Source organism: Mobula birostris, chromosome 9 (genome assembly GCF_030028105.1).
Source record: "Mobula birostris isolate sMobBir1 chromosome 9, sMobBir1.hap1, whole genome shotgun sequence".
Taxonomy (NCBI): Eukaryota; Metazoa; Chordata; class Chondrichthyes; order Myliobatiformes; family Myliobatidae; genus Mobula; species Mobula birostris.
Genome location: NC_092378.1, coordinates 43,714,245 through 43,728,983, shown reverse-complemented (window position 1 = coordinate 43,728,983; position 14,739 = coordinate 43,714,245). Strand labels below are relative to the sequence as shown.

General features: G+C 42.1%; 1 protein-coding gene across 4 annotated transcripts in view; it reads right to left on the bottom strand.

Annotated features, from left to right (window-relative positions):
• Positions 1-200: 200 nt before the first annotated feature.
• The window catches only part of pus7l (pseudouridine synthase 7 like), a 57,176-nt gene continuing 42,637 nt past the window's right edge, over positions 201-14,739 (bottom strand). For all 4 annotated transcript variants that reach the window (XM_072267947.1, XM_072267946.1, XM_072267948.1 and 1 more), the window contains 3 exons: positions 12,588-12,868; positions 11,641-11,694; positions 201-9,664 (listed from right to left, as the gene is read on the bottom strand). In XM_072267947.1, the coding sequence (XP_072124048.1) occupies positions 9,320-9,664; positions 11,641-11,694; positions 12,588-12,868 (680 nt within the window). In that variant the 3' untranslated portion in view covers positions 201-9,319. The remainder of the gene's footprint in view (positions 9,665-11,640; positions 11,695-12,587; positions 12,869-14,739) is intronic.

Genomic DNA, 14,739 nt, shown 5'->3' with positions numbered 1-14,739 from the left:
GAAGAAAAAGAATTTCAGGATATACATTGTATACATTTCCCTGATGGTAAATGTACCTTTGAAACATTTGAAACAAGATCAGAAAGCACAGCATCATTCATAGGGTTTTTTTGTGAGGAGGGCAATCTGAGTTTAGAGCAAGATTGAAAAGTATTCACATCCTGGAAAGTCATCTCACCGCTCAAAGGTTCAAAGCACATTTATTTATTATAAAAATATGTATGCAGTACACAGCCCAGAGACTTGTCTTCTCTCAGCCTGCCAGGAAACAAAGAAAGAAAAGCCATGGGACCCATTCAAAGGAAAAAAAAATAAAACTCCTTCGCACAAAATTGCGCAAACTGCAAAAAAAAACACAAGCTAAAAACAAAGAAAATAAAACACCAAACCACAAGTCATCCAACCAGAGCAGGCATATTCAGTTCACACGAGGAATGCTGAGAGATGCTGCCTGGCCTACTGCGTTCACCAGCAACTTTGATGTTCAGTTCAGCTCGGTTTAGTTCAATCTAGCTCTACGTCGTTCATTAACTTTAGGCTGCAGAGTAGTCTGTCCCAATCAAAATGATACAAAATACCAACAAAAAGGTGTGACCAGAAACACATAATAACATGAACTACAGAGTCAAATCCACAAACTGCATCAATTAAACACATCTCCCCAACTTGGTTCTATGTCCCTTGACATCTAACAAATATCCGTCAATCTCAGACCCGAAATCACCCTCAGTGGTATAGGCAGGTAATGGATCTTGTAGGTGGCGTGCTAAGGAACCACAGAGCACCAGTGGTGGAGAAAATGAAACTGAGGGTGTGGATGGAAGGCTTTTTTTGGCAGGCTGCATCATCCTGAATGGTCTTGAGCTTCTAGCTGAAGTGTCAGGTAGTGAGTCATAAAGGTATCCTGCAGTTAGTGATACACTTCCTGTTATTCCAAAGACTTTCCACCATCTCCAGACACAGTGATTGCTTGGATAGATGCAGCTTCCAGTAACACTCAAGCAGCTCAACCTCTGCCTTTGTCTTCTGGCTCCCTCCCTCCCTAATAGTCTCTCATCTCCCAGGGCTTGGAAGAGGAAGAAGAGCAAAGTTTGCTTGGTGTGACTGCAAGGCAGTCTAGATTGGGTAGTGGGAGAAGAGTCAGGGTGAGCAGTAGGCACACGAGAGGGCTGGTGTGAGCCAAGAGTTGGGGAATTGGTGGGGTCAACATGGTCAGGAGGTTCGGTGGGGGTCAATGTTCGGTGGGCAAAGGAGCTTGGAGGAAGTGAGGGAAATGGAGGGAAGGGAGGTCTATTGTGAGCACAATGGAAGAATGATGTGAATTCAGTATGTCATGAGGGTAAGGGTGAACAACGGAGAGGGGAAAGAGGGTGATGACAGGAGAGTGAGGAGAAAGAGAGAAGTGAAAGAAGCATGGGTAGGCAGAAATGGAGGGTGGAAAACTGTGTAGCATTTCATTTCTTTTCAGGAATGCCCCCTATGAACATTTTATTCATTAGTAGACTTGTGCAGTGGACAGCCTCCAGCCTCACTGCATGTTAGTCAGTCTAACATAAATTCAGAACACTAATAGATTTCCTGTTTTTTCTCTTTCAAATACTATACTGCATGTCAAATTATGACCATGATAAAATAAGTGCACAAGCACAATTAAGCTGGCTTTTTATTCAATCTAATACTGTATATCCTCTTCCTCACTGCTTCCTGGATGGAATGCTGAAAACCATTTTGAACACACATCAGAAAGTCTCTACATGTTCAGCATGAGTAATTTCCCTTACTCCACAGCTATCAAAATTAAAATCCCCAATTAAAGTCACTCTGCCTTTTTTGCACACATGCCTAGACTTTGCATTTATGTATTCTACTATTTAAACAATATACACTGCACCATTTCTTGAAAAGTGCACTCCCTAAAAATGCACATATCATGCATATTAATGCCATACAAGGAACTATTCATCCTAGTACATCCAATAGGTAAATGTGCAAGTATGATTTCTTCCTTCCTGTTATAACCATCTCCCAGTTGACTTCCTACCATCCGCTGAATTTCACATAAATGTCGTCCTTTCTTTTCCTTATCCCAACTTTGTCGCCACAGTGATCAAATAGATTTTTTAAATTATGACTTTCACCTCCCCTTTATACAGAGGAACCACTCACTTACATCCTTAATTTTAAGTGATTGATTGGTTAGATTGTCTGCCATCTCATTTCCTTCAACCCCAACATGAGGAAGGACCCATAAGAAATGGACCCTGCAGCCTCAACAGATGGTGTCCAATCTCAAGAAGAATGTGAAAACTAAGAACGTAATCAGGGCGTACTTCCTTGACCCATTTCAACATGACAGCAACCATCTCAGACGTGAGTACTGTTGGCAACATCGAATCGAGCGTAAAAATGACTTAGCTTGTCTGGGAGAGAGGCAGCGATGTTGGAAACTCCACTGTGTTTAGCTTTCAAGTCTGCAATGGTGTGCAGACCTTGCCATAAGCTGCGCATGTTGTTGGTGGAAAGTTGTATCTGGATCTTGTCCCTGTATTATTGTTTCGCTGCCTTGATGACTTTGCACAGACCGTAGCTGCATTTCTTGAGCTCCTGCTAACTACCAGCAATGTAAGCTCTGTGTCGCGTGGTAAGTGCTGCTCGCACGGAAGTGTTGATCCAGGGTTTCTGGTTTGGATAGACCCTGACCAATTTCTGAGTGGACAACATCACTGATGCACTTCCAGATGAAACTTGTGACCCAATCCATGAACTCGGCGAGATCCTCATCATGGAAGGCATCCCATCAAAGAAGTCCTGTAGCATGGAGGCTGATTGGTCGGACTAACAGTGGACGGTTGTAACTACGGCCGCCTCTGGTTTCAACTTCTGCCTGTACTTTGGTAGCAGCAAGATGGAGGAGTGATCCGATTTTCCAAATGGGGGTGAAGGAGTGCTTTTGAAAGAGTCGCGGAAGGGAAAGTAGCAGCGGTTGAGTATGCTATCTCCCCATGTGCTCACCTAGATGAGTTAACAAAACTTCGGAGAGACCTTAGTCAGCTGATGCGACCTGCAGCTTGGTCATCTCTGAGGCCGAAGTACACAGGAGTTACCAACAAGTGGACAGTCACAAGGCTGTAGGACCAGATGGCATCCTGGGGCGGGTACTCAGGATGTATGCGGCACAACTGGCAGGCGTGTTTACAGACATTTTTAATCTCTCCCTCTCCCAGTGTAGAGTGCCTTCCTGCTTCAAAACATCCACCATTGATCCTGTATCCAAAAAGACCAAGGTAACGTGTCTGAACAACTGGCGTCCTGTCACACTCACCTCAATAATAAGCTTGAGAGGCTTGTCAAGGACTACATCTGCAGCATGCTACCACCTACATTGGACCCCCTACAACCGATTGACAGATGACACAATAGCCACAGCTCTATACACTGTCCTTACACGGCTGGAGAAGAAGGATGCTTATGTGAGAATGCTGTTCTTGGACTACAGTTCAGCATTCAACACCATAATTCCCTCCAGGCTCGACAAGAAGCTCAGAAACCTTGGCCTTCACCCTGCCTTGTGTAGCTGGATCCTGGATTTCCTGTCAGATCGCCGGCAGCTGGTATGAGTGGGCTCCCTCACCTCTGTCCCTCAACACATGTGCCCCTCAATGCTGTGTACTAAGCCCCCTCCTTTACTCTCTGTATACCCATGACTGTGTCACCACCCACAGCTCCAATCTAGTAATTAGATTTCCTGACGACATTACACTGATTGACCTAATCTCAAATAATAATGAGGCAGCCACAGAGAAGTCATCACCCTGACACAGTGATGTCAAGAAAACAACCTCTCCCTCAATGTCACAAAAACAAAGGAGCTGGTTGTGGACTACAGGAGGAATGTAGACAGGCTAGCCCCTATTGACATCAATGGATCTGGGGTTGACAGGGTGAACAGCTTTAAGCTCAACACACATGTCACTGAAGATCTCACATGGTCTGTACATACCAGCTGTGTGATGATGAAGGCACAACAGCGCCTCTTTCACCTCAGTCAGTTGTGGAAGTTTGGTGTGGGCCCCCAAATCCTAAGAACTTTCTACAGGTGCACAATGGAGAGCATCCTGACCGGCTGCATCACTGCCTGGTATGGGAACTGTACTTCCCTCAATCGCAGGACTCTGCAGAGAGTGGTGCGGACAGCCCAGCGCATCTGTAGATGTGAACTTCCCACTATTCAGGACATTTAACAAGACGGGTGTGTAAAAAGGGCCCAAAGGATCATTGGGGACCCGAGTCACCCCAACCACAAACTGTTCCAGCTGCTACCATCTGGGAAACGGTACCGCAGCATAAAAGCCAGGACCAACAGGCTCCGGGACAGCTTCTTCCACCAGGCCATCAGACTGATTAATTCATGCTGACACAACTGTATTTCTATGTTATATCGACTATCCTGTTGTACATACTATTTATTATAAATTACTATAAATTGCACATTTAGACTGGAATGTAACGTAAAGATTTTTACTCCTCGTGTATATGAAGGATGAAAGTAATAAAGTCAATTCAATTCAATAATCTTTTCTCAATAGTCACCTGAAATTTTGGGACATAAGCAGAAACATCTGAACAACCTGCCACTGGATCTTTTGAACCATCTGTGTAGATACGTAAGAAACCATTATGGCTGCCTTGCATATGTCGCTAGAGTATCTGTACCACTGATATACAATCAACCTTCATCTTGGTCTTTTCTTGAAGGCTTAAATCAACCACTGGCAAAAAGAAAACCCAGAAAGGGGTAGATGGGACCATATTCCACATTAAACAACCCAAGATTTGTAACCATTCATTTCTCATACCAAAAACTGAAGACCTTACAATTGAAGTGTTCTCAACGCTCTACTAATGTTGGCAATACTGGATGAAATTTTATGTCCTCTTATGTTAACCCAATAAACCATTGCTGCTGGTAATCTGCATAGATATAAATGTAATTCAACTATTTCTACTAGTAATGTTGAAAGTGGGGAGGATTTAATAGCACCACAACATAACCTCAATGCTTGAGCTTTAACTTTATCTATGGGCTCTAAGACCAGTGGTGAGGCTGACATATAATCAAATACACATCTGATTTATGTGACCTCCTACTCGCACCCCAATGTAGCCAAGATCCTTGAGGCAGTTATGCTTCTAAAAAAAGCAACCAATATGCTAGCTTCCAGCCAACTTCCCTTCATTGATTTAAATGCTACTGACAACTTAACAGCAATAATCAGTAACAAACGCAGCCTGCAGGCTTTATTTCCCACACCTGTTTACACACACCTGGGCTTCCATCTAATAAATGACATTCAAAATGCTGCCAACAACAGGAATTCTGCAGATGCTGGAAATTCAAGCAACACACATAAAAGTTGCTGGTGAACGCAGCAGGCCAGGCAGCATCTCTAGGAAGAGGTGCAGTCGACGTTTCAGGCCGAGTCACCAGCAACTTTTATGTGTGTTGCTTCAAAATGCTGCCGCCATTTTAAAGTGATTCTACTGGACCCCTGTCCACAACTAATCCACCTAACCACCTCAGGAGTACTCCATCAGCAAGTTGGCGGCGCTGGGGGTCTACTGTCTGTGTGAGATGATGTCACTCTGAGAGACTCTGAGACTTTTACTGTGCCATGGTCTGTTCTTATCAAATTACATTATTCCTTGGCACTGTTGTAACTATATGTTATAATTACGTGGTTTTTGTTAGTTTTTAAGTTGGTTTGTCATGTGTTTTCGTGATATCATTCTGGAAAAATATTTTTATTATTTCTTAATGCATGCATTACTAAATGACAATAAAAGGGGACTTCGTGTCCTCATAATCATCATCATAATGATGTAAACTATAGCTGTAACTCACAGACGGGGAGTGGCAAGGCCATGATGTGCCAGAGTGCAGGGATTGAGCCAAAGAACTGTGCTTCATATCTGACTCATCAAAGTTACTCCAACCATAGCTGGAATTTAGCCAGAATTTGATCAGTTCGAATGTTACTACATGGCGGGCATGCCTGAGATGTCCTACTCTTGTTCCGAATGTTTTCATTCATGTGTACAAATCTTTCTCTTTTCTTTTATGCTGTAATTAAATGTTTGTAATTAGTTACTGGCAGTTTTGTGTTTTGAAATCAGCATTTTCTATTTTTCATTATTTAAATCCCCCCCCCCCCAACTATTTCTAACTATCTCTGCTCATTAGGAGACACAGAAAAGATGTTTCACCACAAGCTATCCGATGGATATCAAGGTGCTGCATTAGGCATGGTCTTACTCTCAGCAGATTGTGGTCTCATCAACACTCATGGCCACCACTTCTCCTGGAACGCATTGAGGTAGCAATATAGAAACCTTGGGAGTCTTGCAGCCACAATAAATTTAGCTTATCTGTGCACAAGTGTGGTTTGTATCTCTGTATCAGGATCAGTCCAGTCAAACCCACTGGTCGCCAATAGTCAGCACTGACTGTCAACACCATAAAAACACCAGGGTTTATTTCTAAATCTGTAGCATTGAATGGGAATGCATGTTTTAACAAAAGCAAATACTGCAGATCCTGGAAATATAGAACAAGAGCAGAAAAGTCTGGAGATGCTGTGTTGAGGGAAGATGAGTTAATGCTTCACCAGAATTTGGAAAAACAAGCAGAGAACGGTGGGAAGCAAAGTTTGGCAGGGAAAAGAGTGAAATAACCAACGGAATAAGAGCACAATGTGAAATAGGGCAAGTAAGTGCCTTACTTAGACAATTCCTTCTCTTCCACAGACGCTGCTCAACCTGCTGAGTTCTTCTAGCAGATTACCTGTTGCTGTTCAAATAGGGCAAGGGTTTGGAGTTGTAAACTCAGATCATTTGTCCACAATTACCAGAGTAAAATGGAGGAAGTTCTGGAGATCTTAAATAAAAATAGAAATGCTGCAAGAAGAAGTGGTGTTCCTCAAACTGACGTAGAACACAATACAACAATGTAGGAAGCAACGACAGATTTCTGAAAGTTTGAGGAACTAACTCTCATGGCTATCTTGATGACATTTCTTCCTTCCTTGTTTCTTCTCAGACTCCATTCCACTACTCAATTCTCCTTCACACTACTGCTTTCGATGTCTTCCTTTCTCAACTGTGCACTCCATCTACCACAGATGACAGAACCCTCAACCGTGACTGCTCCAATTTCCACACTTTTGTACTCAACGTTTCTAAAATAAGGATCGGATTTCCTTGCCTTCACTTCCTATCCCACCAGCCTTTACATCCAAATAGCCATCACACCCTGCCCTCATCCTCCACAGCTTCCTGTACCTCATGGGATGCTATCACCAAGCAGATATTTCCTCCTTTACTGAAAATCCCAAGGGTCTAACTTCACAAGGTCTAACTTCATTCTTCCTTGTCCACTAATACTTGCTTCCCTTCTCGAAGTACTCTCTATGCAAATGCCCTTCCAACCCTTCACTCCCCACCATCCACTCTTTCCACGTGAAGCAGCAACTTGCCTCTAATTTTTAAACTGGTGTCAACCCCTTGTCCCAGTACCTTCTGCTGATAGAGAATAGCTCACAGATGCTATAATTGTGGGTACACTCACACCTCAAGTTGTTTCAGCCCCATGTCAATACTAATGCTGTGGAGAGGAGGAGCTGGATTGTGTGCAGCTGAAGCAGAACGCGTATCAAATCTCCAGCTCCTCGATCACACATACACCACAATGCCTTCGCTGGTTCCTGAAAATATCACACAATGACACTGCTATTGTTTAAATGTACAAGTGGGCACTAGTGCCATACTCTCTCCCTGCTCAAGGAAACATTTTATTTGCCATTCAACCTTGCTATGGAGTGCATCACTCTGTTTCATTGAATCCAATACCTTTCAAAGAATTACTGTGGGAAACACAACTGGGATTCTGAAGAAAGAAGTAACACAACCATTTTGTCTCTGTTCAAACTAAACCTTGTGAACTTTGTCAGCAACAGATTATTCATCTCCTTAACTGCCACACCTAATAACAGCAGTTTTTATATTTTCAACCAATTTCACCTCAGCTATTTTCTTTTGGGGACAGGAGAGAAAGGAGATAGGATTGGAGGAAATTCAAATGTCAAATTGGAGTTTCAAATTTTGTGTGAGGAAATGTTCCCCGACAGCACCACTGGATGGCACAATTTCACTGTTAAGATTTGCAGTTTGTTGTGAACTAAATCACCATGGGAAATATTTCCACTCTTTTGCATAGGTCATTTCTAATACCTCTATTATCTCCGCTCCTAATCTTCTGAAATATGAATATTAAGAAAAGCATTGATAGAGTGGACAGCCAGAGACTTTTTTCCAGGGTGGAAGTGGCTAATACAAGGGGCATAATTTTAAGGCGATTGGAGGAAATTATAGGGCAGCAATTAAGTTCTTTATACAAAGAATGGTGAGTGCCTGAAACGTCCTGCCAAGAGTGGTGATAGAGGCAGATGCTAGATAGGCACGTGGATGATAGAAAAATGGAGGGCCATGTTGGAGGGAAGGATCAGATTGATCTTAGGGTGGGGTTGAAAAGTCTGCACAACATCATGGGCTGAAGGGCCTATACTCTGCTGTAATGTTTTACAGTATGTTCTATATTCAATGTAACAGGTTGTATCACGATTTGGACATGCAATGTACCCTCAACAGCCAACCAGAGTGCACATCTCTTATAGAAAATCATAGTTAAGCTTATCAAGTTCAGCATACTGCCCTTTCCTATTTTAATATTTAAAAAAGGTAAATTCACTGATTACCTGAGCCATCAGTTGTTGGCCAAGGCCGACAGAGGCTAGAGTGCAAGACTGCAGAAAGGTACAGATTCAAGTGTTTACGGAATAACTAAATGACACATACTCCAATCTTAAATATATAATCCCATCCCTCAGCATTTCTTGATTCCTCTGAGGCATCTCCCTTGTGATTATGCTTTTATCTCCTTTCGTGTTGCTTGGTTTTCCTTGGGCTACAGTATTTCTAGGTGAGGGGGCAAACCTGCTTAGCGTGCTGTCTGACAGACAATTCATCCTGAGTTCTAAACCCTGTTTTGAACACTCCTCCACCTGATTTCTCCTACCTTTTAGGCTGTGAGAATTTGCAGCACTGTCGTACTCATTCTGCTGAGAGAAGTTAATATTCACACAGTCCATAAATATAAACCCATGGACCCTGTCTCTCAAAGTAAATACTTTATATCCCAAAGGTGTTACCTGGCTCTCTGACAGCTGCAGCAGTGACTCTGTCAAAGAGCATAGTATACATTGAATTATACACTGCATTTCATTATTTCCCGAAGACACACTGTGGCATAGCTTGATGAATTCAGGCTGAACGACAAAGAAAGAGCTCCTCCTGTTTTCGGCAGCAGCTTGGATTCACCAATAGCAAAGTCTTCCTTTGCACAGAGCACCTCTTCACCTCCCAACCACCGATACACAAGTTCGTGAGGCCGTGCTAGGAGCGCCCGATAACATCCCGGAACGTTCAGTTGCAGCGCGGGGATTCTAAATCTGCTCATCTCCAGCCCATCTTGCACCAAAGCTTCTTGGTACCATGAAGATAGTTTGTTGCAGGGATACCGGACGCTGTAGCCAGGCATGGGGAGAACAACCTTTAGTTAAAAAAAAATAAAACCAGATTAATTTCCACTGAAAGACAACCTCTTAATCTGAACTCTAACAAATGTTAGTATTGTATATCATACAATTTTTAAAATGTGTTTTTCTGTATCAGTCAATGATGACCCTAAGTATTTCACACTCAATACATTATCTGTAAAGTCTAATACAAACACAAATCAGGATGTTGTTCATCGACTGTAAGTCTAATACAAACACAAATCAGGATGCTGTTCAGCGACTATAGCTCAGCATCTAACACCATCATTCCCACAATCATGATTGAGAAGCTACAGAACCCGGGCCTCTGTACCTCCATCTGCAATTGGATCCTCGGCTTCCTATCCGGAAGACCATAATCTGTGTGGATTGGTGATAACATCTCCTCCTCGTTGACGATCAACACTGGCACACCTCAGGGGTGTGTGCTTAGCCCACTGCTCTACTCTCTCTATACCCATGACTGTGTGGCTAGGCATAGCCCAAACACCATTTATAAATTTGCTGATGATACAACTGTTGTTGGTAGAATCTCAGGTGGTGACGAAAGGGCGTACAGGAGTGAGATACACCACCTAGGGTAGTGGTGTCGCAGCAACAACCTTGCACTCAAGGTCAGTAAGATAAAAGAACTGATTATGGACTTCAGGAAGGGTAAGATGAAGGAACACATACCAATCCTCATAGAGGGATCAGAAGTGGAGAGAGTGAGCAGCTTCAAGTTCCTGGGTGTCAAAACCTCTGAGGACCTAACCTGCTCCAATCGATGCAGCTATAAAGAAGGCAAGGCAGCGACTATACTTCATTAGGAGTTTGAAGAGATTTGGTATGTCAACAAAAACACTCAAAAACTTCTATAGATATACCATGGAGAGCATTCTGACAGGCTGCATCACTGTCTGATATGGGGGGGGGGGTTACCGCACAGGACCGAAAGAAGCTGCAGAGTGTCGGAAATTTAGTCAGCTCAGTCTTGGGTACTAGTCTACAAAGTCTTCAAGGAGCCATGTTTCAGAAAGGCAGCGTCCATTATTAAGGACCACCCAGCACCCAGGGCATGCCTTTTTCTCACTGTTAGCATCAGGCAGGAGGTACAGAAGCCTGAAGGCACACACTCAGCGATTCAGAAACAGCTTCTTCTCTCTGCCATTCGATTCCTAAATGGCACAGAACCTGTGAACACTACCTCATTTTTTCAACATATATTATTTGTTTTTGCACGATTTTTAATCTCCAATATACATATACTGTAATTGATTTACTTATTTATATATTTTCCTTCTATATTATGTATTGCATTGAACTGCCGCTGCTAAGTTAACAAATTTCACAACACATGCCAGTGACAATAAACCCGATTCTGATTCTGTCTACTGTCTATATTGTAGGGACGCCCAACCTGTTTAAGTATTACGAAGCTGCGAATGATTTCATAGGTAGTGTATGCCTATTCAAGTATCTCTCACTGAATGTGGTTCCCCATGTTAACAATCAGCTCATTTGCCTGATCAACTAACATAACATCAGTTATCCCAGCTAGGAATAATTGTTGACAGAACATTGATGAATGCTAGTAATTTCTTTGAGTAGATCTGTAGCATTTTTTAGTCTGCCTGAAGGTGCAGAAATGGTTTGAATATCTGAACTAAATTAGGCACACAGATGCAGAAATTAGCTTGAGCTTACAACTTACAACTGTCCAGTTTAAATGGGAGACTGAATCAAGTTATACCAAAAATAGTTTTAGAATTTCAGAAGAATACTACCTTGACTCAGCGATTACAATTCTGAAAATCCAAAATAAGGCACCTTATTTACTTTTCCATTTTCCGAACACCAATTCTTTCAATAATGATCAATATTGTGTATTACTTCCACATAAAACTGTGAAGACCACAGGAATACATGTGTAGTGTTCTCCAAAATGCCCTCCAGTGATGGAGATATAGGCTTAAGATAAAAGACTTACCTGGTCAATGGAGTAAGTGCTTGATTCCACATCTTTGGCTGTCACCACATGCACCTGCAGGTGGGAAATAATTCAAATGTAGGTTACTTTTCCAAAGATATCTGTTGAAAATTTACAGTAACAATGGACACTTTTTCCTAAAATAATCAACTTAGTGAAACTTAATTTTCCCTCTTACTGGAGGAGATAATATTGATTGAACGTTACCTGGCAACATTGGGGCTGAGAAAATTTAAATCAAACCCATTAAAAAATTATTCCTGTTTCTGATACCTTTGCCACGGAAGACATCATCTCTGCATTTATACTGGCAAGCTCCGCAAAAATTTTGCATATTTCAATAAGATCATCTCTCTTTCTTCTAAACTCAACTGAACACAGGCCCAATATTATGAGGTATCACAGATGTCAACAGATATGAAACCAAAGTTTCAGTCATCATGTTTTCCATTCCAAGGAGACATTGATGTTAGAATGAGCCACTATTGCAGAAAGCCACAGCTTAGGCTAAAATGACCACTTTTACTACGGAAGCAATCATCTAATTTTGTTTAAAATAAATGAGAAATAAAGAAAAATGAGAATTATTATTTTTTCAAGCTCTTGGCAGAGAGAACCTTCCTTCTGGCCAGTGTGAGAATTGCAGCCTCTAATGGATTCACACCAGGGAATAAACTTGTAAAGGGAGTGTATTCACAGCACAAACTGAAAGGGAATTGGGTCTGGTGAATAGCAATATATATTGTTCATAAAAAGCTAAGTATCCTTTTGGTCATTCAACAGTGGAAAGAAGTGGATGCTTGGCCATTCATAAAGGATTCTTGATTTCTTCGGCAGTACATCCATGATAGTCTTATAATCTTATGGTCACAAGGCAGTACAACAAATTACATGAAAAATTCAAAAACGAGCACAACACTATTTTTTAAATAGTCAAATTAACTTACATGGTTATTTTGAGATGAGTCATCTTGCTCCAGTCTATCACAGCTGACCAGGTCCCCCTCCACAACATTCATGCCATAGGTTTTCAAGCGGAAGGATGCAGCTTCGTTCCAGATCTTACTGCAATACGAGTGGATGTACAAGATGCGCATGTTGTGTGGCAAACTTAGCCAAGCCCGCGTACAGCCTTCGTGACCATTGCCATAGCGATTCAATGCACGCAGCACCAGTCGCTCTCTTGTTTTGTACTCAGGCATCAGGGCAAGAGTTGCTTTGGCATCCTCTGAAGAAAAGAAAACACTACAGATTCACTGACTCTACAGTGCCTGAAGGGAAGGAGCAGATTCTAGTGGTCGTTAAACCTTTATGCAGGAAACCCCTCCCATTCTTGGAGAACTCGCGCTGCTGAATGCCTCTTGCTGCAGAGATTATATTTTGCTTCAAATTAACAGTCAGCAATGAATAAAAGCCTTTTTATCCAGACATCCCAAAGCACTATATAGACAATGAAGATTAATAATTCTTAAAGCAAGGCATATGGCATCAATCTTCCCCTAACCATTACTATATAACCCACAGATAATCTATTTAATGACATAATTGATTAATTTGGGTGAGGACAGTGCGGAGAACTTCCCTGCTGTTTCCCAAAACAAGGCCAAGGAACTACATTTCCCCAAGGGGACAAAAGGGGCCTTCGTTTAATCTTAAAACATAAGAAAATCTGCAGCTGCTGAAATCGTCCAGCGTTTTGTGTGTGTTGCATTGGTTTAATCTGAAAGTTTTGTAAATCCAAGGCATGTATCTGAAAAGGACAACGAGGCAACAATGAAAATACCTAATTCAAACATTCATAAATCAAGGAACACCGGTAAAATTATAAGTATAATTTGGCTGCACATAGATCATTTGTGTGGAGTAAGTTCACCAGACACTTACTGAGTTACTGTGCCGGTGGGTGGTGGCGGTGGGGGGAGGAAAGATTGCCTAACTTCATTTTGGTTCCAAAGTGATGAGCGTTTTAGGTAAAATAGCTTCAGCTGCAGGAGGCATTTTGACATCTTAGGAGAAAATTCACATCAATGTATTTAGAACTGGGCAAAAAGCTATTTCCATGGATGGTGCTTCTGGAATAAAAACATTAACTGCTTTAAAAGAAAATCAGTAAAATAAAACATTTTGAAATCTGGAACCAAAGTAGAAACATACAGCTATTTGTTCTTAAAACTCTGAGAAGATTTGTATGGTGTTCTTGAGGAACAGCCTAATCCAATGTAGGCCAATTTCAGCACTTATGCGGGTGCACAAGCAGAATTTGTGCAGTGAAATTCTCAACCTCACTAGTAAAAGGAACAGCTCATACCCACAAAATCCTGCAGCTTCCCTGGTGCTGTGCTATATAAAGCAGGGGTCCCCAACCTTTCTCGCACTGCGGACCGGTTTCATATTGACAATATTCTTGCGGACCGGCCGACCGGGGGGAGGGGGGGTGGGGGTTGCCAACGGACAAGAGTAGCAGTCAAATACTAAATGACCCCGAAGACTACAATGACCATGAAGCCTTGCGCGGGCACCCGTGCACATGCTTTTTGGCGATTCTGTTCGGGGGGGGGGTTAATCACGAATTCAATATAGATGATAATTAGCTAATACACTCAATTTCATTTCTAAAAGGGTTTATCTAACGAATTTAATATTAAGCACACAGCGCATATTTTCCTCACATGAATATAGTGATAAGTCAATTATCAGGGGAGGACAGGGGAGCTTGAAGTAAATGTTGAACAAACTTCCAGTAGAAGTGGTAGAGGCAGGTTCGATATTATCATTTAAAGAAAAATTGGATAGGTACACGGACAGAAAAGGAATGGACGGTTATGGGCTGAGTGCAGGTCAGTGGGACTAGGTGAGAGTAGCGTTCAGCACAGACTAGAAGGGCAGAGATGGCCTGTTTCCGTGCTGTAATTGTTATATGGTTATATAAGTCAATAGCATCATAACATTTTAAGTATCGTTTGGATATTAAACACGCAGCACATATTTTCCCCATATAAACATATAAAATCATTGCAACACACCAATATCACTGAATCAGTGGGAGCCCTGGGCTTGTCTCCCTGCAACAAGACGGTCCCATCGAGGAGTGATGGGAGA